General features: G+C 36.7%; 1 protein-coding gene across 2 annotated transcripts in view; it reads left to right on the forward strand.

The window, feature by feature from the left end:
* LOC149801292 (uncharacterized) overlaps window positions 1–25,372 on the forward strand; it is a 40,990-nt gene that overhangs the window by 10,592 nt on the left and 5,026 nt on the right. The window contains exons 2-5 of one of the 2 annotated variants that reach the window (XR_016420626.1): window positions 1,566–1,654; window positions 3,189–3,379; window positions 10,067–10,190; window positions 11,014–11,595. Coding sequence is in view for 1 of the 2 variants with exons in the window: in XM_089955348.1 (XP_089811474.1) it covers window positions 1,566–1,654; window positions 3,189–3,379; window positions 10,067–10,190 (404 nt within the window). In the remaining variant the exon portion in view is untranslated. The remainder of the gene's footprint in view (window positions 1–1,565; window positions 1,655–3,188; window positions 3,380–10,066; window positions 10,191–11,013; window positions 11,596–25,372) is intronic. The other variant, XM_089955348.1, reaches the window with a different exon arrangement.

Consider the following 25,372-nt stretch of genomic DNA (forward strand, 5'->3'; position numbering starts at 1 on the left):
GGTCACTCGGGGCCTCTCGGTGTTTTTTGTGAGCGCCTTGTGCCTTGTAACTTTGACATGGGTTGGTTTATTTGATGTATCTCCATCTATTTGGCTACCTGTCTTGTTGTGCTGCACCTAACTATGATGTTGTTATATCTGAGTCTAATGATTATGAAGGCTCCTGCATAAGTGTTAATATTGATTTATACTAGGCTATTGGCACTATTGTAGATGTGTTTGGAGCTGCTGCTGGCGATGAATATCGTTAGGTCTTTTACCAATTCTGTTATTGTTGATAGATTTTCCTTGTTGGTTGTTTGGTCCCTTCTTTCGTATTATTTACTTTTTGTTGCTTGGTAGTCACATTTCTCTTGGATATTTGGTTGTTGTTTTGGTTGTTGTCTTGGAATGTGTTTTTATTGTATTTTTCCATTTGGATATTGCGTTCATCGGAGTCTTACCCTTCTTTGGTCCAATATCTCCTTTAGTGGTCTCTCCCTCCTCTTTTCCCGTGACAGCATATGGAAACGTTGGCATTCCTGTTCTTTATATGTCCATAGAAGGTCATATATTTTAGGATCTGCTATAGGATTTTCCTTGCAGGGGCCTGGTGTTTGACTAGAGTGGATGAGTTCTTTCGCACTGTGGTGGTTTGTGTTCCTTGATTTTGAGGTATCTGTGTGCCCCTTTTTGTTCTTGTCTTGTGATAATGGTGGGGTTTGAGCCATTTTTCCCGGTTTGACTTTCTTAACCTTGATGCTGGTGGTAGTCAGTGGTTTTGTGGCATCTGTCATTTTGTTTGCCTGTTGACATTGGTGATTAAGGGAATGGCGGTATGTTGGTGATGGTGGTTGTTTTTGTTGTTTGGTTTAACGCCATTTTTCAGCATACGATAGGCTATTATGAACAAATAAGTTGGTATGGGAGTGTTAGGTTAATAATACTGTATCAAGCGTAGATAGAGGTCTGATATGTGACAGTTTAAAGTTCATTAGTATTCCAGGACACGGAACAGTTTCCGTTATTACCTGAAATTCTGCTCACTTTCCTAAGTCCCTAATTACCTCCACACACACCTTTGTCATTAACGTTTGTCCGTACATCCTTAATCATGCAGACCACATATTATTACATTTGTCTTCCTAGAGCCTGCAACATTAAGACGTGTTATTATATTTGTCTTCTTAGAGCCTAACACTTTCAGATAACGGGTGTTTATATTCGCCTTCCTTGAGCCTACAACATTGAGACCACATATATTTATCTTAACATTATGAACAAATAAGTTTGGAGTGTTTGGTTAATACATGCTGTATCAAGCGCAGATACAACACTGAGACCACATATATTTATCTTATTGCAACCTTCACCTTTCAGACCACATGCTATTATATTAGTGTTCCCACAACTTTCACCTTTCAGACCAGATCCTTATATTTGTCTTCCTACAACCTACACTATTAAGATCATAGATTATTATATTTATCATGTGTTAGAACTTTGAGAAATCCTGTCACTTATATGAATTAAATGTGCATTCCTGACATTTAGTATGTATATCACATGACTCATTTTACTTTCAGTTTATGCCGAATGCCGTTTAACTACCAATCCAAATATGAAAGACCTTCCCAGTAAAATTGAAGGAACTGTGTATTTTCGTCAAAAAGTGGTTAGTATGGTAGAGGTAGTTGCGTTGATTTTGTAGTAGTTATGGTGCGCATGCTAGTAGTAGTTGTAGCTATAGCTGCACCAGCTTTAGTGGTGGTGTTGGTGGTAATTAGAATAGTTATATGCTTACTCATAAAACATTTCTGAATGAAGGTTTAATGACGAAATATGACTCGAGACTTTTATATTAGTAATGTAAAAATTGCCCATCCTAGCGAATCCGAGATACGTACATGCATATTGCAATATCGCAGGGACTAGTATATAATGCTTGTAATATCATAAGGACTAGTATACAGGTCTTATGATATCGTTAGGACTAGTATACAGGTCTTATGATATCGTAAGGACTAGTATACAGGTCTTATGATATCGTTAGGACTAGTATACAGGTCTTATGATATCGTAAGGACTAGTATACAGGTCTTATGATATCGTTAGGACTAGTATATAAGGCTTAAAGATAGCAAGGACTAGTATATACGTTTCATAATATCGCAAGGACTAGTACAGGTATATAAGGCTTATACTATCGTAAGGACTGGTATATAAGGCTTATGAGTAATTCCCCACCTGCGTACTCATGTGGAGTTGGACCACCGTAGCATCATAGCCCATTACATCTAAATGTTGTACTGTCAAAAAAAAGTGAAAATGTGAAATATGAGTAGTAGTCAGTCTGTTATCCATGTTTACCTACCATATCACAGTCATCAGTCATATTAGTTAATTTCATGTCACTCGTCACTTGAATATAATTTATCAGACCAAGTATCGTCCAAGCCCATGCCTTATACTTTGTTTTGTGTGTGTATCCAATGCTAGACATATTAGTTATTTACAGCCAGCGGTGGAATTAATGTTTAAAAGTTTGTTTTTCATTTAAATATATTTCACAAAACCCACGATACATTACAGGGCAGAATTGGGTCAAGTGCTGTTTTGGGGCTTTTTTGGGTGGAGATGTGTTCCAAAATTACAAAAGGACACAAACTTTCATCGAAACGTCACGAAAGCAAAAATCTGTATGTTTACTCAAAAGTGTGTATAATGCCCCATAAAGGTGAGCAAAAATAAACCGATGGTCAAATTTCAAGTGACCTGCGGGTGGTGGTTGTCCGAAAACCCTGGATCCCACCCCCCCCACCCCCCCCACCCCCCGCCGATCAGACCCTGGATTATCATCATACTTGGCATGACTCTTTATCGATCACGACAATTAATTCTTAGTCTCTTACGGATATAAAGATCATAGTCATAGTTAAAAAAAAAAGATTCTTCTTGTATTTCATAACTTTGTTCCTATATGTGGAATAAGTTTGTCAAGGTTTTGGTTATTTATTTTATTTATTTGGTTATATTTCATGAATTCCTTCAAGGGCTGCATTCATACTCTGAAAGAGTCGTTATGAAGTTGAGACCGTTAATTTCAAGACTTGCATGTATTACAGCATGCTTCGAGTGTGAACTTGACCTTCTTGCACTTATTTTAATTGTGTTTATTAATTTCATATGTTTCAATTAATATTTTTCAGAGCAGGGATTGCCGAAGAATGGGGATGCTTAACATACGTACGGAAATCCAAGGAATTCCTATGAATGACCAGACTAAGTTACATGGTTTACACGTGCACGCACTGAATAACCTGAGTAACGGATGCGATTCACTGGGTCCACATTTCAATCCTTTTAATGCAACACACGGTGCTCCTACAGATACACCTGAGTAAGTTACGCACACAGGTCACCTGACATGTTTCGTCTAATATTGGGTTTGCGTTGGATAAATACCTGGGCACGCGCAAGTTGTACGCCGGTGCTGATTTTAAGCTGAGGTGTACAATGCACATGCTCGGATGTATATCCAAGTTGATCACCATGGTCGAGGATCGAAGCCAACTTAACCATCTGGCTAAACAATAACTGTAACGTTTTATATTATTTCACTTATATTTGAAATCAAATTCATTTAGATGTTGTCTTCCAAGGTTTTTGCTGATTGTATTTAAAATGTCTAAAGCAATGTTAACTTTGCTGAAGGTCTGATCATTAAGCATCCAGTTGTTTTCTATAAAATCGGTCAAAATAAGTGTGTTCCTTGCATAATAAATGGATCGTACTAATAAACTGGTTGTTGGCGTTTCTCCATCCTTGCAAACTTGAATAATTAAACATCTAAAGAGTGTTGTTTGTACAGATGTCAAATACACTGTCAGGAGTTTTGTTTGCTCCTCAAGAGCTTTCAGATTCCACAGGATTCACAACGTCACAAAATATATTCTCCCACCCAGTAGGCATGAGCCAACACAAACCACAAAACACCAATGAAAGAAGTTGATGAAGAAAGAATAATACATTGGTTGTACTACAATGACAATATAACAGTAAATGTTAATATGAATCTCCCATTTCTCGAGGCTGCACGCTACTTAAAACCACATTTTAAAATAATTGGCTCTTTTGAGTGAACACATATAGTGAAAGATGTGAAAGATGATTTTTTGTTGGCAGAAGTGTTAGTGGTCGCTATTGAAGGTTTTATGGTATAAGGATAAGACTATATAATGGAATAAAAGGATGCCATATGTTTATTCTTAAAATTACTAAATTCGGGCATTAAAAAGTCAGAATAAAGCTAACCAACCATTGCTTCAGCTGCCCCGTCTCTGACGTCACACTCACATGACCATGACGCTCATTGATCTTCAAAACAGTCGAAAGATCACGTATACTTAAGTCGTTTGTCAAGCCCCTACAACTATACGGGCGGCAGTATGCATATGCTAGCTATTTGATCATATATTTAATATAATGCTGAATATCAACAAAAGAAAACTTGTAAAAACCACGAAAGAAACCATTTTAATGAAAGAATATAGTATGACCACACTTCGACATTATATTTTTACTACTCCTACCCCTGGGTCAAGTCCCTGGGCGGGACACTTGAGTCAATAAGGATGACACCTTTTGATTACAGTTTGATTCCATATCTTTCGTTTCAATGAACATTTGTTCAATTCACTATAAAGATGGGACACGGTATGGTAAAAAAAAAATGCCTTTTACCACTAAGGTGTATTGCCTTCCGAATTACGTCAAGAAGTAGGACATCTTTCGGGGATTCGTTTCTAATAGTTAAACATTCCACAACTCTGTTCACTTTTTAGTTCAAATAACAATATTATTTCACACTTCCCTGTCTCACTATTTGAATGTTGTTACGTCAGGGTTATGCCCCTGGATGGAGCCATAGGTATAGATCTAGGACCTATTGGCATAATAATAATAATAACAATAATAATAATAATAATAATAATAATAATAATAACAATAATAATAATAATAATAATAATAACAATAATAATAATAATAATAATAATAATAATAATAATAATAATAATAATAATAATATTATTATTATTATTATTATTATTATTATTATTATTATTTCAATAGAGCATTATCTAGTTTAATGCATATTTATGGCATAACCTGATCGCGTTCTTTACCACTTCTTCACTTTGGTTATTTCCTTGGATTGGACCATTAAATAAAATAGTACAATACTTTGGGGGAAAATGTGGAATATGTAACATCCTATACTTCCCTTATTTATAGCACACTTGCAGTTGAGTCATGCTCCTGTTTGAGGCAATGAGAGTTAGGGGTTATGCCCTTTGATATACGAAGAGCTTATATCGGGTGTATATTACGGGCTTATTAAAACGGTTCATGTTGATCTTAATATTCTCTTCTATCTTGTCTCTAAACAAGATGCATCAACACACAGATATTAATCTCTACCATTTCCAGTATCCACGCTACTGTCCCCCGCCATTTTGAAAATCTAGTTCTAAGAACGATACGGTCAAATTGCAACTGTAATAGGAATAACGAATAAAGCAACGACAAGAACAGTCCTTGGTCCTGATAGACTTGCGTGCAAACATGGTGCTATGTATACTCTTTTGATCGCCACAATAGACTGTGCTTATTCACTCCAAAATATCCACGTATTTCTTAATGTGTCATCTACTGAACGGAAGCAGAAATAACTCCACCTTCACGTAGATAAAAGCCTTGATAATACATCAAATTCATGAGTGAAGCATTCTCTTTTGTTAATGACCCAGTCGCACCATATCTTTGGGTTGTTCTACTTCAATTTTTAAATGCAGGGCTATACTAACTTGCTGTTGTAGTTGTTGCTGATGAATATGATTATGGCGGTGGTGGTTGTGGTGATGATGTTGATGAACAAGGATTTCATCCAATCTTGATTCCGGTGTGGACTAAAAATATTGACAGCCGGCTTCAAAATTATCCATCTCAGACCAATCCTCTTGAAATTTAGACCATGAACGTTCCCTCTCAACTAAGAATTAAAAAGTACACTTGTGACAAAGGTGATTCCCATACTGTGTACATTGTACACTTGTTTAATACAAATTACTTGTTTAATACAAAACACTATTCTAGCAAACATTGTCATTTTTGCTACTTGTACTGTTGTAAGGTCTATGAATGTTTTTCGGATACTGACAGAGTTTTCACACCAATCGAATGAAGAATGTAAAAGTTATTGTATTAATCTGAGACGAAATTATTTATTGTCAAAAAGAGATTTCAAAACTTATTCTTTAATGACCTCAAATAAGTTGTGATTTGTTTTTATATCGTCTACGTAAGAATGGCTAGACACATGTATAACCTTTTTTGGCTCAAAAATGCGTCAGCGACGTAAACTTTAAGATTATTTGCAAAAGGAAAAAGTTTGATAAGGGTCGATATTGGGCCCAAGTCAGAAAGATAAAACTTGCAGATATAAGAGTTCCTCGCTCTTCGTTGAATATGTATTTAATTCTTATCCACGACCACTTTTATTAAATGAAACCAACCATTACAAAGCCAGGGCATTTCGCCTCTGTTAAGGCATCTATATTCGTGGATTATGTTCAGTATGGCTAAAAAGCCAGTTTCAGGATAATGACCTAAACTGATACATCTAGCATTATGCATTTGTATACACTATGCGTAATATTGAATGATTGTATCTATAAGTCTGGCTTTTATTTTCAAAACATCGTTAAATGATGTTTATATTCATGTTTAAGTGCGGTTAATTGCCTCAGTTGATTACCTCTAACACCTATTTTTGTTTTCATTCAAAACGTTAACTTATGTTTATGTTTAGGACTTGCGTGCGTGCCAAGAATCGACAGAAAATATGTATTATGATTACGCAAAAGCCGTGTTGACAACATTCTCATTAGTAATAGCCGGATGTTGTAAAAGCGGATAATAAAGAATAAAAACCCAGATGTTCCGAAAATCGATGACCAAAGTGGTTTTGTGCTTGTAACGGCGGAGGAAGCTTACACTATACCTTATATAGTTATCAATTCAATATAATTATAAAATGATTTTGGTTTAGGAGAAATTATTACCTCTTTTAATACATTTATCTCTACGATTTTCTTGACCGCATATTAATTCTAGTTAATTTTTTCTTTATTGTTTGTTTTTTAGTTACCAAACTGTTTTAGTTGCATATTTGTCGGAATATTTTGTCTTCAGTTATGAAACTTAAAAAGAATTGCTTATATATATTGCATGTCCAAACCCCCCCCCCCCCAACGTACATGATAGAGAGGTATTCCTAGTTACTAATTAGACTATGGAAAAATATTGCTAAAAGTGGCTGGCAGGAAGGAAATATAGGTTCGGCAGGTTCAAATCTACCCGAATATACCAAACTTTTTAAAATCTGATACAACTCAAGAATGTGCTAAGAGCGCTCCGGTGACCTAAATGGTCAGAGTGTACGCCTCGGATGCTGGAGGTCGCGGTTCGAACCACGGCAGTCATGCCAAATACTTACAAAAATGGTGCTAACAGCTGCCTCGCTAGTCGCTCAGCATTAAGAGGTTAGTATCAGGACTGGTCGTCCTGGTGTCAGGATAATGCGACTGAGTGTGACATGATGCTACATGTCTGCGGCATGATGCTCCAGTGCTAGACATAACTATAATCTGCCACACTGCAGAGATCGTATCTATATGAGTGAAAGCTTGTTAAAGCTACGTTAAAAATCCAAATCACACATACACACAAAATATGTGATAAACCAACCTGGGTTGTCTGTATCGTCATATAACAAATCGTCTGCAAATCAACACCTCCTGTAATTATTGCACCATCGAACAGTTTCCATAATTTATAAAGAATGTGTGTCTGCTAAAGTAAACTACATTTAATTTGTTTTAGGGCATAATAATTGTAATATCAAAATTACCTCCCTTGTAAACTCTTTTGAGAATAAGCAGCTGATCCAGTACATAATTAATTTATAAGAATGAAAATTCGTTTCTAAATTAATTTCTGATACATACTTGAAATATATTTAAATATTTGTTTGTTTCTCGGATCTGTAAATTACCGGTAAATAAACAATACAAATACCGATTTTATCTATCACATTAAACATCGCATTAATGCCCATTAATCAGTAATGTCAGCATTCGAATCGAACCATTTTCCTTCAAAATTAACGTAGCCCTCATTTCAGCTCATCTAATCAGGAAAACTTTTGGAAAGTTTAATGACTGCGGAGATAGTTTAATTTGTACTAATGCATTGCAGGTAGCTGCATTTTTCACATTTTCAGCATTCTATAACACAAGCGAGGCCACCGATGACGTCATCTCGAGCGATACATATAAAAATTGCAACTTATTTTTAAAGACAAAGATATGTCAATATGAACTACATAAAACACATTTTAAAATAAAGAAAATAAATATTTGACAATTCTGAGTCCATTACAGAGCTCCAGAGTCCCTAGCTCTTTGCTTGAAAGTCACTGATACAGTAGATAGTAGAAGTATATACCATAGTACATGCGAGACAACAGGTTATGCTAATCGGCGGTTAAAGGTTAATTCAGACCAGTCAGAGCTAGCAGCTTTCGGACGTAGTTAACTTTTGGTCAAAAATTATGATTACCGTAGAATCGAGATTATATTTGTACGAAATTCTTAGTACTCCCGTGTGGCAGATTGATCTAAGGTGCTCGCCTTTACCGATCACTCGTACTTCTGACCTGTGTCCGCTTGCGTTCGAGTCTCGACTAACGGGGTATTTGAGAAATTTGAGATTTGAGAAATCTTGACAGTGGCTTCCACAGATATACTGACCGCCATATATCTTGTTCCAAACAAAGCGTTACCCCACAAAACCAAACCAGTATTAAATTCTTACCTTTAATAAATAAGCGCTTACTGTACGGACTGGGACCTTGCGTGTAATAATCACAAGAAGAGAGAAATGTATATATTGGATTTAAAAACTCAACAAAATCCCCGTTCCATTCCTCTCTCTCTCTCTCTCTCTCTCTCTCTCTCTTGATCGCTTTCATCATCAATGATTAGTTTTAACACTAAACACACGTCTTTTTCCTAGTATACAAATTGTCACACTATGGTCATCTCAAGCTTAAATTTGCATATTTTCTCGGATAATCGATAACAGTGTGTTCCGTCGTAAAAGTAAAATTTATCACAAGTAAACAACGCATTCGTTTTTTTCTTTCTTCGATAAACGTAAACACTTAGGGTCTTTTAAAAGTTTATATCACGGTAAGTATTTATTACTTATGTTTATCATTTGTAAAAAAAATAATTCTTGTTTGAAAGCTCCGTAGAGAACACATCTATACTTCCTTTGGTTAAGAAAATCGAGATTTGTATCAGTTGTGTAAGGCTTTACGTAATACTTGAAGACATTATTTGAAACATTGCGTTCTGATAGTATAGTAAGATAGCGGGTGAATGTTTTTAAATGACGGCGAATACTTTTTCTGGGTATCACACCAAATTAGCCAACCGATATTTAAATGGCGGTGAATAGCTTTATGAAAGAGGTTAAACGATTTATTTTGGAGCAGAACCTGTATTAAGTAGTGGTGAACCCTTAAACAATGCTATTACACAATATATCGGTTTACTGCAATTCTTTTAACGGTGAACTGTTGTCTGAAAAAAATGCGCCCCTATTTTTTATTATGAATCGATATATTATACAAGCGGTTAACCGGTAATTGAATTATCTCTTTATCGAATGCTTTGCAACTGAAAGAGAATGAAGAGACATCTACTTAGTAACTTCACATTTCATGGTAGGTATTTACATATTACGGTTGTTTTCAAAAAATATAAAACACATTTTTTGGACAAAGTCTTTAAATATATCGTGTTTTGTTTGTACAGTAGAACATTGAAGAATTGCTAAGTCATCTTATACAGACATGCGCATGGCAATGTCGGTATTTTTGTCTTAAAATGTTCTGAGTATATTTCCATCAATAACACAGAAACGTATTTTGCTTGCATAGTATACCAAATTATTTCAGAATGCGACACGTGGGTGACTTTGGAAACGTACGCCAATATGAGGCGGGTCATGTGGCTGAGTCAAGAAATGAACATTTAGCAAATCTAGTTGGACCTAACAGTATCATTGGCCGTGGTCTGGTGGTAAGCAATTTATGTCGTTTATTCTAAATTTTGTATTGAAATTTGCTACGGATCTAAAGTGAAATAAAATGACAGGTTTAACATACCATTTACAATTTGAATCATAAGAAACTACCTAAAGGGAAAAATAGTAGTTCTGTTTTTTTTTTGTTTTTTTGTTTGCAAAACATACCTACAGATTATAATGCAATATTTCATAAGCAATTGATTAACAATATATAGCTCAGGTGCTCGCTAACTGTCAGACCTTCAAGGACCTTATTAAAAATATAAATGTTCAATGAACAGGGATCGATCATTTAATTGGTGATTATGACTTCATGGTGTCGGCTGTTTGATTCATTATTCAAACCAGTAAAATGCATTTATCCTGCAAACACAAAAGTTGTTAAATTTCTTGATCGGTTCAAAAATTAAAAGGCGCTTTTCTGACCAGAAATGAATCCCGTTGAAACATCTGGAATCTTTTACCTGACTGGCTTTGATTTGTTATATTAAAAGGTATTTGCGTAAGCTTCACTGATTCATAATACAGTCAGACTCATTTTTAAATTATCACTCGTTGCATAACACTGGACAACAAATTTTTACAAAAGTCATGTTACTGAAATAAAATTAGTCAATTCTTATCAATTTTTATGTGCTGAACACGAATATGACAGTCAAATTGCAAAATTGGCTCTAGTTTTTTTGTAATCTGCAAGAAATTAATGTTTACATAACGAAATGCATTCCAATAGTAAAAGGTCAACTGTAATAGCCTACCTATAAAAAATCAAGTCATTGACTACATCTTAGATTTCTTCGCCTGTCTCTTGTACAGCTGTTCGGGAGCATCTCTGAGGAGTGTCCAGCAGTAGTCAGCCAGCATTGTAGTGGACCATTTTCCCTGGTATCTTTGTTCCATTGTTGCGATATCTTGATGAAAACGTTCGCCGGGTTCATCACTAACAATACCACAGTTGCTAGGAAAGAAATCCAAATGGGAATGAAGGAAGTGAATCTTTAGAGACATATTGCAGCCAAGTTTCTTATACTTCATCAACATGTCTTCTACTAGTTCCTTATAGTTTTCTGCCCTAACATTTCCGAGGAAGTTTGTAGAAACTAGGCGAAAAGCATTCCATGCTTGTTTCGCGTCACCTTCCAGCAAGTTGTTGAACCGGTCATCTTTGAAAAGCTCTCGAATCTGAGGACCCACAAAAACTCTCTCTTTAATCTTTGCTTCGCTGAGTCGAGGGAATTTTTCATGCAGGTATCGGAATGCTGGCAAAGTCCGGTCAATGGCTTTCACGAAGTTCTTCATCAAACCTAGTTTGATGTGAAGGGGTGGTAGCAAGATTTTCTGAGCCTCAACCAGAGCTGGGTGTTGGATATTCTTCTCTCCAATGGCTACATTCTGCCTGTGAGTCCATTCCTTCCTCATGTAGTGCATTTCCCTTGTTCGGCTATCCCACTCGCATAAGAAACACATGTATTTTGTATATCCTTGCTGCAGTCCCATTAAAAGGGCAAGCAGCAGGGAGGGTGTACAGACCAGGTGGCTCAGATAAATTTAACCCTCCCACCAAACATTTCTCCGTAGAAGCCTCAGAAAGCAAAAATAACGCCTCCTGCGCAAATTAATCCGCAAAATTTCAACCCAAAGTGCATTTTCAGACATAAAAAAAAACAGCAATTTTTTGGGGGGGGTATTGTAAAATTTGTTTGTGATTGCAAATTCCGACTGCAATTTTATGAGTAAATTTGATCAAGACCGACTCGATATCTACTACGCGGATCATGAAGATTAATCGTGACAAAACCGTGTGGAGTTGCCTGAGCGTGACTGAAGAAATTTTTAAACTTATTTATATCCATGTCGCCGTTGCACCAAGTTTGATGAATATTCCTCAGCGTGTGAGTATCAACGCCATTGAAAACTGATAAAATATTACAATTATCTCTAATTACCTTCGGAATTTGCGTATATCGTTGCGTCACGTAAATCACATCGGTGTTCTTATGTCGGCCACGCGAGAATATCCTAGCTGGGTTAGTTTGTTTATCCAGCATCACATCATCAAATACGACAAGATTATTAGCATCACCGTTTAAACTTTCCACTGATGGAGCTTCATTGATATCCGTTATAAATTCTATCGTGCCATCCTCAGTATTATCGCTAAATTCTTTTAATACCTGATAACATCGCTGATCATCAACGGACGGCGCAACCAAATACAATTTATCCCATTTTAGCCATCTCATTATCAAATTTAGCAACAATTGCGTTTTTCCAGATCCCGACGGTCCAATGATTATCATTCTAATCGAATTTGGTAATGCCTCGGTGTGCTTTACTTGCTCGCGTTTTTTTGTGGCTGAAAAATCAATTACATTCATGTTATTAGAATATTATGGATTCATATTGTGTTAAGTGTCGCACTCGAACTGCTACGATAAATCCAATCGAAGTCGTTACACGCAACAACAGAAATGCAATCAAGGGAGAATGTGAAGTTTGCAAGACAATTAAGTTTAGATTTGTAAAAAAAAAAGTAGAACCGGAGGAGACATCGCAACCTCCTTAACAAATCTGCCTGGAGCTCCCTGGGCGAAATATCCCGGAGAGAAACATTTACCAGGATATAATTACTGCGGACCTGGTACAAGGCTAGATATAAGACTTAACGATAATAATCAACCAAATCCTGGCGAGGATCCAGTAAACGCCATCGATAACGCATGCTACTATCACGATCTTGCATATCGCAGCGGAGATTTACAACAAAGACATCTCGCTGATATTAAATTAATTCACGCAATAGATGCTATTCCTGATAAAAATTTCAAAGAGAAATTGGCAACTTGGTTAATAAAAGGAGCAATGAAAGGTAAATTAGTACTAGGTGCTGGTAATTTATAATGGAGCAAATATATTATTCTCCGCGAGGATTTTGGCGAGGAAAATCAGCAATAGACAAACTTGCTAAGGCAGCAAAAGTAAAGCAATCTGTCGCTGAATCGTGGCTATCGAGGCAAGCAGTCTGGCAAATTTATCTTCCTCCGCCTAAGAAAATATCATATGCGAGTTTCTCTGTCAGCGTCCCTAATGAAGTCCATCAGGCTGATCTTATGTTTCTTCCTTACGATACCGTTGACGGAGTTACATACAAATATGTTCTGACGGTTGTTGATATTGCTAGCAGATACAAGGAAGCGGAACCGTTATCGAATAAAACAGCAACAGATATTGCTAAGGCGTTTAGCGAAATTTATTCACGATCTCCATTAACATGGCCGAAGCTTCTCCAGGTTGATCCAGGACGAGAATTCCTCGGTGCGGTTACTTCACTGATGAAAAAGAATAATGTTAAAATCCGTCGCGGTATTGTAGGTGTTCATCACAATCAAGCTATCGTTGAGAGATTCAATAAAACTCTTGCAGAACGATTATTCGGATATCAATACGCGAGAGAATTTATTCAAGATAAACGATCTCACGATTGGGTAACAAGATTACCTCACGTGATTAACGCACTAAATAACGAAGTAACACGAACAATATCAATGAAACCCGCAATTGCAATTACAAAACCAAATATACCACTAAAACGAGATTCTACTATTCCACCTGTGTTAGGTAGCGTCACGGTTAGATATTTATATAAGGAAGGAGAATCCGAGGGTGGCAGAAAAAGAGCAACTGATCCAACTTGGAGCGTTACGACACATAAAATATCAGCTGTAACAAGATCGTCAGGAAGACCAGCAATTTATTTTCTAGATTCACTAGCACCACAACGCGGATTTACCAAAGAAGAATTACAAATAATACCAAAGGATACTCAATTACCACCATCGTCGTTAATGTGAAATTTAATTCTACCTAACTGAGATAATTTTCTTACTCGAGACACGGCCAGATAAACTAAATTTGACCAGGAAATTCTATCATCGACGATCCAGACCTGGCCATCTACTGTTAATCCCTGTGATGAATGTATCGTTGCTGCGTATCCGAGTTTCCATGGCGATCTTTCTGCGTTTATTGCATCATTGACAAGATTAATATCAACGAAAATAATATCATTCAAAACTAATATTTTTTCTTCTCCACATGGCAAAATAACATTGATATTTTGTTTCCTAGTATCAGCGGGTCTGTAGCACAACGGAACCTGCAACGTTGGAAATCTCTCACAGTGAAGCTTAAATAATATTTTCTGAATAGCATCGCGAATAATTTTCCTACTAGCAACTATCAAATGATCAGGACGCCACAAATTTAGAAAATTATCCATCGAAGTTTCGTCGATTATTTTTCTCATCACATCACATTGAAATTTATTAGGTTGCAATCGAATCATTTTTTTAAACTCGGTCAGTAAAATATCATTAGATCTATAATCAGCGTCAATTTCTTCATAATAATCTACAAAATTTCTAAGCCACCTGTGAGGAGATTCACCATCAATAGGATCAGGTTGGCCGTGATCGCCGCACATTATTACTGCGGTGTTTTTCTCTTCCAACCAACTTAGGAATGATTTTAGTATAACTAAATTTACCGTGCAAATTTCATCAAATATTATAATCTTGTTGATATATTTATTTCCCATTCGAGCCGGATCCCACAATCCACCACTATATTTGAAATAACTGTGATAAGTACAAGAATTAACGCCACGTTGTTTTATTTCTCGCGCTAATCTATGAGTTGGAGTCAACACGATCATATCAGATTTTGAAAATAAATTTATCGCTCGTGTTGTTTTACCACTACCGCCAGGACCATTTAGGTAAACGAATTTGTTTCGTGAAATCGGATCAAACGCAGATGATGCTGTTGATATTTCATCACATTTATCTTTATGAAACTTATCGCAATCTTCTACATCCGCGTCCTCACAATAATCTAGAATATCCTCGTTTTTTATTCTCCAAGTTCCCCAGGAACCATCGGTGATTAAATTTTCCAATCTGCACTGATATTTTTTATCAATATAAAATGAATCCGTTGCAACCCTTACCGCGATATCAGAAAATTTATTTATCATTGACAGCAAATTAATACTCACATAAGCGAGCATTGATGATCTTAAATGAGTATACTGTGCTGATTCTCCATCGAGATAAGTGATCACGGTACCCAACTTTTCTCCATCAATAATAATATTTTCTCTACTGCAAAATATTCCACGAGACACTGTATCGGCAATAATAAAATCCATCTCGGCATCATTGATAAATAACCTAGCGTGGCGATGTTTATGATCAACTGATCCTCCTTGAGTAAATTTACCAATTATTTTTCTTCCAATATCTTTCGCGTTCTCACAATCTGTCGGCAACCACACCTCGGTCTGCTTTCTATACGATATAATTGCTTCACTTACCGTCAGCGATATCAACATCGACGAATCCAGCATATACCTCAACAGCACTATGGGGACCCATCTGCGTTGAGATAAATGCCGACCAAACCAAATATAACAAATTTTATGCAAATTTTCAGCAAGTTCGAATGAAGTAACATGAGCGAATCCTGTCATTACAAAATCGGGTAACGGTCCGTTAATTGCAACTCTAGTCATCTCGTTGGTGGGATGACCGAATTTAGCAAAGTAATCTGCACAATCACCATATCCAAGGAAACTTCCAGGATAGCATGCGCTCATATCAACGGAAATCATATCTTCGAAATAATATTTGGTATTCCATAATCCTCCATGGCCGTATTCGATACAGCTAAGTTGAATATCATTGAGAAATTCATTTCTTGTGGGTTTCCACGAATTTCTTTCTCTAGCAGCATGAGCAGCAACAGACGGAACAGTAAAGCAATTTGTCAGTAACTGATCTGGATTTGACGAATACTTCTCCGCGATATTTTTCATCGATTCATGTAATATTTCATCTCGGTAAATATCTCCGCGTGGTAAGATAAATTGATCGTATCTTTCTTCGCTAGAAAATAACCAAATCGATATTGGATCGGACTTGGCTAATAGTTTGATATATCTAAACATTGCATCGGAACTATCTTTCCCAGATTCCACGGGATAAAACTTAACAACACGATCTCGCGGGAATATCATTACCGACTGACTCCACGCATGTGAATTATGATCAACAATTTCGATTGGTGTTCCTCGAGAATTATACGGCGATGAATATAATATTTCTCCCGATAGTGTTTTAACCGTAATAGGAAATTTAAGTTTCTTACTTAACGCAGCAACATCATCGATTGATGCGCCATCAGCAACTGTCTTTGCCCATGAATTAATTTTATCCAATCTCAATTGAGTCAGACCAGATCCGCGACGAGCATTCCTCATGTGTTCGATAACTCGTTCAGCTACACAATTTATTATCGGAGATTCCCTCATCGCAGGTAGATTTTTCACATCAGGATTATTATTCAGCCGATAAATTCCATAAACAACAGCACTAGAAGGATACGCCCTAGCATAATAAGGACCATCAATCCCCAGCAGCAATCCCGGTTTCGAATTTTTATCAAGAACAACATTTTTCTTACCGCCGCGTACCGGATCTCGTTTATCACGAATAATCCAAATGTCATCGGGCATTTGTGCAATAAATTTTATTCCGAAAATAAATCTCTCTTCTTTGTGTGAGTTTTTTATATGTTCGATTATCTTCTTCGCTCGCTCCAAATTCATCGTAGCATCAACAAAGTTAGTTTTCCATGTCGACCAAACATGAATCGCTCCATCATCAAAAAATTCCTTCTTCGCACTATCAACTTCAGGAATGATATATTCTGCCTCATCGAGATCAAATAAATCCATTATTATATTTTAGACAAATATCTAAATATAATGAAGCAATGCGCGTGGATAACAGTTGGATCAACAAAATCATGTAACAAATCCTGCAGAGGTGAATATTGTGGCGCTCATATATACGAAATTCGACGAGGTAACAAAGGACCACAGCGATGTTTAGTTTGCCAAGTTGGTATTCGAGGAAAGACAAGATTATGTTTCTCCTGTGGAGGGAAAAAATATCGTGAGTTACGGAGATATTATGAAAAAAGATCCTCCTCGGTAATAAAATGCGAAGAAGATTATATTAATCGTTTCAAAGCAAATTTCGATTTAAACAAAGAGAATATCATATATGGAAATGAAATCAGCGATTCCCACAATGAAAATCACATGCGAGTATAAATCGCATCCCATCATCGAAGGTTACGAAGCATCTGAGGATGGTAATGTCAGAAACATCAAAACAAAGAAACGTGTTGGTAGTATTTGTAATTCGGGATATCTCAAATTTACAGTCCATAAAAGAAATGAAAGAACAGAATGTTATTCGAATCATAGATTTGTGTTCGAATGCTACAAAGGACCAATAGAGATCGGACTTGTTATCGACCACATTGACGGTAATAAACTTAACAATAAACTTTCCAATCTGCGCGCGGTAACCCAGAGTGAAAATTCAAGATTTGGTAATAACCGTGGATTTCCTAATTATTCGAAGACTGTTAAATCAGTGAATCAGGCAACAGGTGAGGAAATCGCGTTTACATCGATGAGTGCAGCAGCAAAACATTTCTTTATTGAACCACGATCAGTACAATTTGTGGCAGAAGGAAAATATAACGCAACATTTTCTTATGATGCTGATTCGTGGATCAAATTCTCCTATGTACCAATAATATTTGATTCGGAGAGTGACGAAGAATAATTGAATATCTCCGCAAAACAAAAAAAAAGATTAATTTTGAAAATTTCCCTGGATTTTATTTATTTTTTTCGCCCATTTTTTCCCACGGAGACAGATTTGGAAAATCTCACTTGCGATTTAAAAATCAGGAATCAGAGATTCTCACGATTTCACCAAAAGATTGATACTTACAGTTTCTCCTCGTATATCAAGTAAATTTCCTTTCTGATCCGTTAGTTTGAAATTTATTCTTGTCAATAATCGATTATGACATCGCAGGTAAAACGGATTCATTGGTTCCTTGATTATCAAGTAACCAGGAGATGCGCTAGGTGAAAATGAATACAATATAAAACCCTGATGAGCTTGATTTGATTCTGACGAATCCACGTTGTAGCTACCCTCGACAACATCCGCGTGAAGATAAATCGCGATAACTTCCGTTATATTAACGATACCCGGCGATATATGTCGTCCACCTTTGTCAGGATCGTTATTGTGTTTAAGAATCAATTCTGAATGTATTTTTTTGGTCCATGCGGCATATAATTTCGGAAATAAATCATCGATGGTATCAGTGACGGATTTTCTCATCGCATCAAAATCAGAATTAGGAAATTTAAAATTTGGCAGTGTTTCCTCGGTTAATTCAAATACTCTCATGAATTTTTGTTTCTCACCCGAGTTCTTGATCAACTCGAATTTGCTGATAGGAAGAACATACTCGGCAATTGATATATCGTCGACTATCGCCCGAATAAACATATCATGATAATATTCAATATCATTTGCAAGTTGATTTAAAATCTTCACGTGCTTTATAATTTCGCTACATGAACCAGATTTATTTAGGATGCATTCATGAAATGATCCTCGCAATAAATTTAATTGTAATTCGTGTTCTTGAATAAACTCGTCTAGTGTTCTTCTTACCAAGATACCGTCTATGGGGGCTATTATCCTGTTAATGTGGGTAGCGTCGAAGATTTTCACATCTGGGGGGATTTTAGGAAGAGGCAGCCATGAGAGAATTCTTTCGTTAATAAAAGTGAAAGCGAATATTACCAGGTTAAATTTGTGGTTATTCATGAGATTGATGGCGCTGTGGATCAAAGGTTTGTGTTTGATATCTCCATACCATCCTTCGTCGGTTGTAAAATCTTCCTTTTTTGGTTCCGGTAGTTCTGGAAGGGTTTCATCATACCAACCTGGAATAATAACATCCGATTTCTTTGGTTTTATCAGAGGTGCGACCTCGGGCCAACCTAATATATTCCTGATCGATGATTGGTAAATATCTACCACGTACGGTGATTTCACTTCTATCATTGACGATAGTGTTGGATCATGTGAAGATATTTTTATTCCCGGAGTAGCATCGCCGGTTAAATTTGATATTCTAGTGGTAAACTCATTATTCAGCTGATCAATTTCGTAACTACCGGTTGGTATACCAACGACGATCCAATCGGGTGTTCCATCGGGTTTATTCTTATTTGCAAAAACAAGTGAATTATTTGGCATCAAATTACCAAATGATTTCGATCTAACATTAGGCCAGCTGTTGTAGACGCGCAATTGTGTTAATGCAATTTCGTTAACGTTAATTGGTGTTGAGAAATTAATGCTAAACTCTGGTTTCGTTGAACTTAGCGATATTAACGTTGTTGTTGGCGGTGTCGTGTTTGTCACGATCTGGGCTAACTCGGACATTATTAATATTCATTTGTTCAATCTCCGAGTAAATACTAATCATTGAAGAAAATTCTAGATCGGATATAATACCATCGTTGAGACTCTCAGAAAGTAACAATGATAACTTCGAGTACGCGTCACTAACTTTAGTTAGTTTATTTTTATATGATGATAATTTTTCACTTGTGCACGAGGATATCTTTTTCGCGATGATATTAAGAACACCCGCGATTGCTGTTGTTGACGAGATTATTATTGTTGCTACGATTGGCGCTATCATTGTTACCGCGGATAGAATTATTCCTGCACCAGCGACTACCGCAGATACCGCGTACACTGCAACATCAATGATAACTAATTTGCGCTGGTATTTATTTATTTTTATCTGATAATCGTCAAGTTGTTTTCGCAACGAATCCTGCCATGATCTCGCCTGATTATAACGGTAATCCGATGCTGTCATTTATTAGTTATTTATCATTCCAAATCAACAGGGAAAAATAACCTTTCATAATCCGAAATATCTTCGGCTAAATATTCGAAAACTATACTATAACCAATTGGTCCCATATTGGTTCTATCTGGTGGTTCCAGCACAAATGTATTCTCGTAACCTGTGTACATAATATAATTAAAAAATTCACCAAAAATTTTACCACCTGCGGCTATTATTTTAAAACCTATCGGAGATTGAATAAATATTCGATAATATCCACTAATTGGCGGTTTAAATTTAAATTTGTTATTCACGGGTGTCCACCATGCCTCTTTTCGTACCTCTACCACAAGTGGCACACTACAGGTAAGATTTTTTGTTTCTACTTCCTTTGGTATCGAAATTCGCGATAATTTTCCAAGGTTCATTGACGATATTTTTGTGTTGATATTGTTAATTTTTGTGGTTATTTCGATAATTTCCTTACCTAATTGCTTTACGTCAGTGGCGTGACCAGTTTTATCGGCGGATTGATCAATTTTTGCTGTTGCAGCAAGAAGTTTCGTGTTTAAATCTTGAATTTTTTCATCGTACGTTGATGTATCTAACTTTTGACGCGCTAATTCACGTACCACGTTAATTTCATCGTTGATGGATTTTATTTGTCCTTGCATCACGTTAATCCCCTTGGTAAATTCAGGAACAACAACATTGCCGAGTTTAATAATTTCCTCGTTGATTTTTTTGTTGAGATCGTCGATCGATGGTTTCTGACCCATCGAGATATTTACTTCGTTAATTTCGGCAAGAATATTAGTAATTTCCTCGTTGATTTTTTTTATTTTTTTGTTGAGATCGTCGATTGATGTTTTATCGATTTTCTGACTCATCGAGATATTTACTTCGTTAATTTCGGCAAGAATATTAGTAATTTCCTCGTTGATTTTTTTTATTTTCTCGCTGAGATCGTCATGTGTTGCTTGATCGGCTTTCTTATTTGATGCGGAGGAAGTATCACTGGATGTTTTTATATTCTCGTCAAATTTTTTCCTAAATTTATCTAAAACATCGTCAAGTTTTTTAAGGTCATTATTTAGCCTATTAAGTCTTTTTGTCATTCTATCCTGAAGATCGTCGTGTAATGCTTTATCGGCCTTCAGGGGTAACTTCGCTATAATATCGGCGATATCAACAACAGATTTTAATACCATCTCCGATTGGCGAGTAAATTGACTAATGTGATCGCGGTATTCGTCTCGCTTGATTATATCAGTTATTTTGACGTTGCTAGTTTGTAATCGCCCTTCGGTATTTTGAAAAACAGCAACTTCACCAGGATCAACTTCTGACAGCGATAAAAGATTGTTAATATCGCTCTTGGTTGCGAATTTTGATGTATCGATGTCGACTACGTCTTTTTTTCTTTCCTAAAGAGAGATCTACCGTAAATGTCAACCATGATATTTATCTACGGTATATTCAAATAAAATTTTGCGATAAGGTTTGGATGATTTTGAAATTTCATCAAGGACATTAATTGTCTCCCGGCCGCATATTGGTGGATCTACTAGTGTTTGTGTTGGAAGTGTTGAATACCAAACTGGAAGTTTTAATTTTGACACATATTTGATAAATTCATTCGGCGGTGCTAATCCGTATGAATCGAAATAGATGATTTCGCGAGGATTAATCGCATACGCAACCCAGTGAGTGCCAGGACCGGAATTTTTATCGAGATTTATTATTCCTGTCTCGGTTGAATTTGGTTTGTCCGGTAGTTGATCTCGCATAAATACGCCTCTAAAAAATTTTATTTTCTTTTTTTTTACTTCACTGATTAAATCTAAATTTGAGGTTGGTAGGCTCGATTTAACCCGGATCCGTACGGGGGTCGTCTTAGGTAAAGGCCGGATCCTTGTCGTTGTTGCTGCATCATCATTTTTGTGAGAATAAGAGGGAGGAGAAGTCCGCCCTTTTTTTTACGATATCCCTTTCCCATAATTTTTCCAACAACTTTTCCTGCTACTGCGGAACCTGCCCCACTAAGTGCACCTAATCCTACTGCCTTTGCACCTGCTATTAACGCTGGTATAAGCGCGGCCAATGGAAAAAAACCGCCTACTTTGATCATATCTCTGATTGCGCCTATCGAGATATTCAGACGAATACCAGTATTTGCCGATCTGGCTCTGGTGAAATGTCCGTGTTGATTTTTAGTTAACGATAGTTTGTTAGGTCCACCGTGAAGTTGATTACTTTTCAAAGTTAAACTTAAACCTCGTCGCGCTGCTGTTGCTGATTGAAGTTTTTTCACCTGACCGGGGGTCAGAGTTACGCTGACGTGATCGTATGGCATATTAATAATCACTTAATCTAAATTTAGAATTTGTTACATGTTCTCTACGGGTGCATCGATGACTCTCATTCTACCACTGATGCCTTCCAGGATCATTGTTCTATCGCTGAGAATAACTGCAATTGCTCTTGCGTTTCCTCCTGTGTTAATTCTGGCTTTGAAATGAATATCGACAACCGACTGCTTTACCAAATCAAGATGTTCCAGGGAAAAATAATAGATAGGATAAAGATTATTAAAATCTAATTGTGATATTTGCAATCCGGTATCAATATTTTGATCACGGCCCATAAAACTCAGTAATCGATGATACGCGCGTGCCGTGGAATTGGTGGCATAATCGATGGCTATTTCCTCGGTTGGCTCCTGTTGGCCATTTATTCTTAATGATATGTTTGTTGCCCCAAATCGATCAAATATCATGTGACTATGTAATTGATCGTATCTATTTATGTTTTGGAGAGCAACAAAGATATGTCTAGGTGCGGAAGAGCCCTGCTGTGAAGCAATTCGCCAGGTAAATATTCCGTTAATATCAACATCGTAGGAGTCAGGTCATAGTTGTCAACCAGGACATGATGGACTTTCCACCTTGATTCATAAACGACAATAATTTTTCTTCTATAATCATCGACGGTGTTATTGCTGGCATCCATAAGGTAATTCTTTCAAGGACAACTTTGCCGATATCAAGGGGATCTACACTTGCATCTCGCCAGATGGCTCTATCATCATTGGAATCTCGAACAAAAACTATCGTATGCTTCGCTCCGTAAATAACTTTTCTGAAATGTCTGCAAAATCCAAAAATATGAGATAACGGAATTGCACAGGAAAATCTTCGTTCGGCGTCTTTTAACATTTTATTTCGTGTGGCAAATCCAAGGTTGTAATTGGGATCAAGGTCAATTATCATATCTTCAACATCATTATTGAGAACAGCTGGATTAGCGCGATTAGTTGGTTGTCTCTTGATAAATTGTTTATTACCAGGATGATCATAGTTATCCTTCGCAAACATCATGCTAGGACCGGCCGATCTGGTAAAATCATCAGAGTATCTTGCTAATCCTATAATCGTCGTTGCTATATCAACGTTATTTGTGATTGATTCGATCTCCTTTCCGTCGATCATGTAAGTGAAGCTCTTGAATAGTGCCATAATTCCATTATTAACAAACCCAACTTCAAAATCTGCTCCAAAATTGGTATCGTTTGTCCTAACAAGCCTTCCAACAAATTCGATATACGCCTCAGATGGAAGAAAATATCTTGTTGTATCGTGGACTTGAATTTCCTTTCGATTTCTTGAATCTGGCTCAACTACCTCGTACGAGAAATACTGGAAATCTCGCACTGATGTATCCCTACCTACTGGCTCGTCCATGTCAAATACTTCATCTGACACTTGTGCGAACATTTATTATTAATAATATCGTCTAAAACGAAGACCATCACCTGAAACAAAACTTGTATTTGCTAGATTTGTCCTAGCAACATTCTGCGCTAGATTTGTATTAGCAACTTCCTGCGCTAGATTTGTTATAGCAGCTTCCTGTGCTAGATCATTTATTTTTTTATTTGCCGCATCATTTATGGCCTTACTGACTTCAGGTGGCATTTCGCTGGTAATGGGTAATTTGACGGGTTGCTTTTTACGTACTAAACTTAATATTTTATCTTTGATAGCGTTGAAGCCTTTACTGGCCAAATTACCGATACCAGAAATGGCAGTCTCGCCGATCTTTCCTATCGCTTTCAACCCAAATTGCTTAATCACGGGTCCAATTTTAGGTATTACTCGCGTGACAAGACTTCCAACGATATCGCCGAATCCATTACCGTGAATATATTTGTATACTGGCAATCGAGAGTTTACTATGCGAACCTGATTAGGTCTGCGTTGATGTTTATGAATAATCATATTATTTCAATTGTATTGATTTAATCGATGAGTTCATCGACAAACTCCTTATAAATGTGAGAATCGATGATACCACCACGGAATAATCGCTGACAAATATCTGATGCTTCGTTGACTATCTCACGGGAATTATTTCCGGCTCGTTTTCCTCCGATTAATACTTCGAGGCGAGATACATCATTGACAACACTGTCAGGGCAAACTGAATATCCGCTTCCATATCCTTTTCCATATTCGACTTTTGTTTCTGGAGATTCCAATGGCGTTACGTAAAATAAATCGTCTGACGGCGTTGAAGATGTCCCTGACGACGATAACCCTGACAGCGTTGAAGATGTCCCTGACAATGACCTTGGTGGCAAATCCCCTGTAGGACTATCTTGTTTAGGATATTTTTCCCTTATAGTAAGATAAGGACTTATTTCAGCTTTTTCAGGAGTACCACTCCTCTCAGGTGACGAATATGGTTCTTGTGGACGAAGTGATGGAAATGGTGTTGGTCTGCCTGAATGCAACGTTGAATAATATTCAGATATACCTCTCGAAATTTCCGGATCAAGTAAATGGCTTACCCTCTCTCTCTTAGGTGGCGAAATTGTCTTTCTCGTACTCGCAGTTCTGTAATTACCAACATCCGATATAAATTTCCCAAAATCTTCATCGGAATATCTTACTGGTTTTCCTAAACTACCAAAATACATTATCGCATACCAATCAACAGTTTTAACTTTATCAGCATCAAATTCTTTTCGCAAAAAGAATCTTTTATTTTCCGTAGAATCATCCGCAGTCATTTGAACTACTGAATCATAGTTGCCAAGTAAATACAACTTGTTTGTATTCAAATAATTATCCGCTGTTACACTAGGATCAATTGTAAACGAACTAATAGCCGGTGATGATATAAATTCGGGAACAATTATTGGTTCATCACTCTGATCTTTTTTCTTTTTTGGTTTTCTTTCCTTTTTCTGAGGTGGAGTTTTTTCTTTTGGTCTAGCTCCTAATTCCTCTGGTTGAAATATTGGCTCCTGTGGTTGAATATCTTCCTGTGATATTTCTTTTCTCCCTCGTTTTTTAGTTTT

This window comes from Sinohyriopsis cumingii, chromosome 4 (genome assembly GCF_028554795.1).
Source record: "Sinohyriopsis cumingii isolate HCF-2022 chromosome 4, ASM2855479v2, whole genome shotgun sequence".
Lineage (NCBI taxonomy): Eukaryota > Metazoa > Mollusca > Bivalvia > Unionida > Unionidae > Sinohyriopsis > Sinohyriopsis cumingii.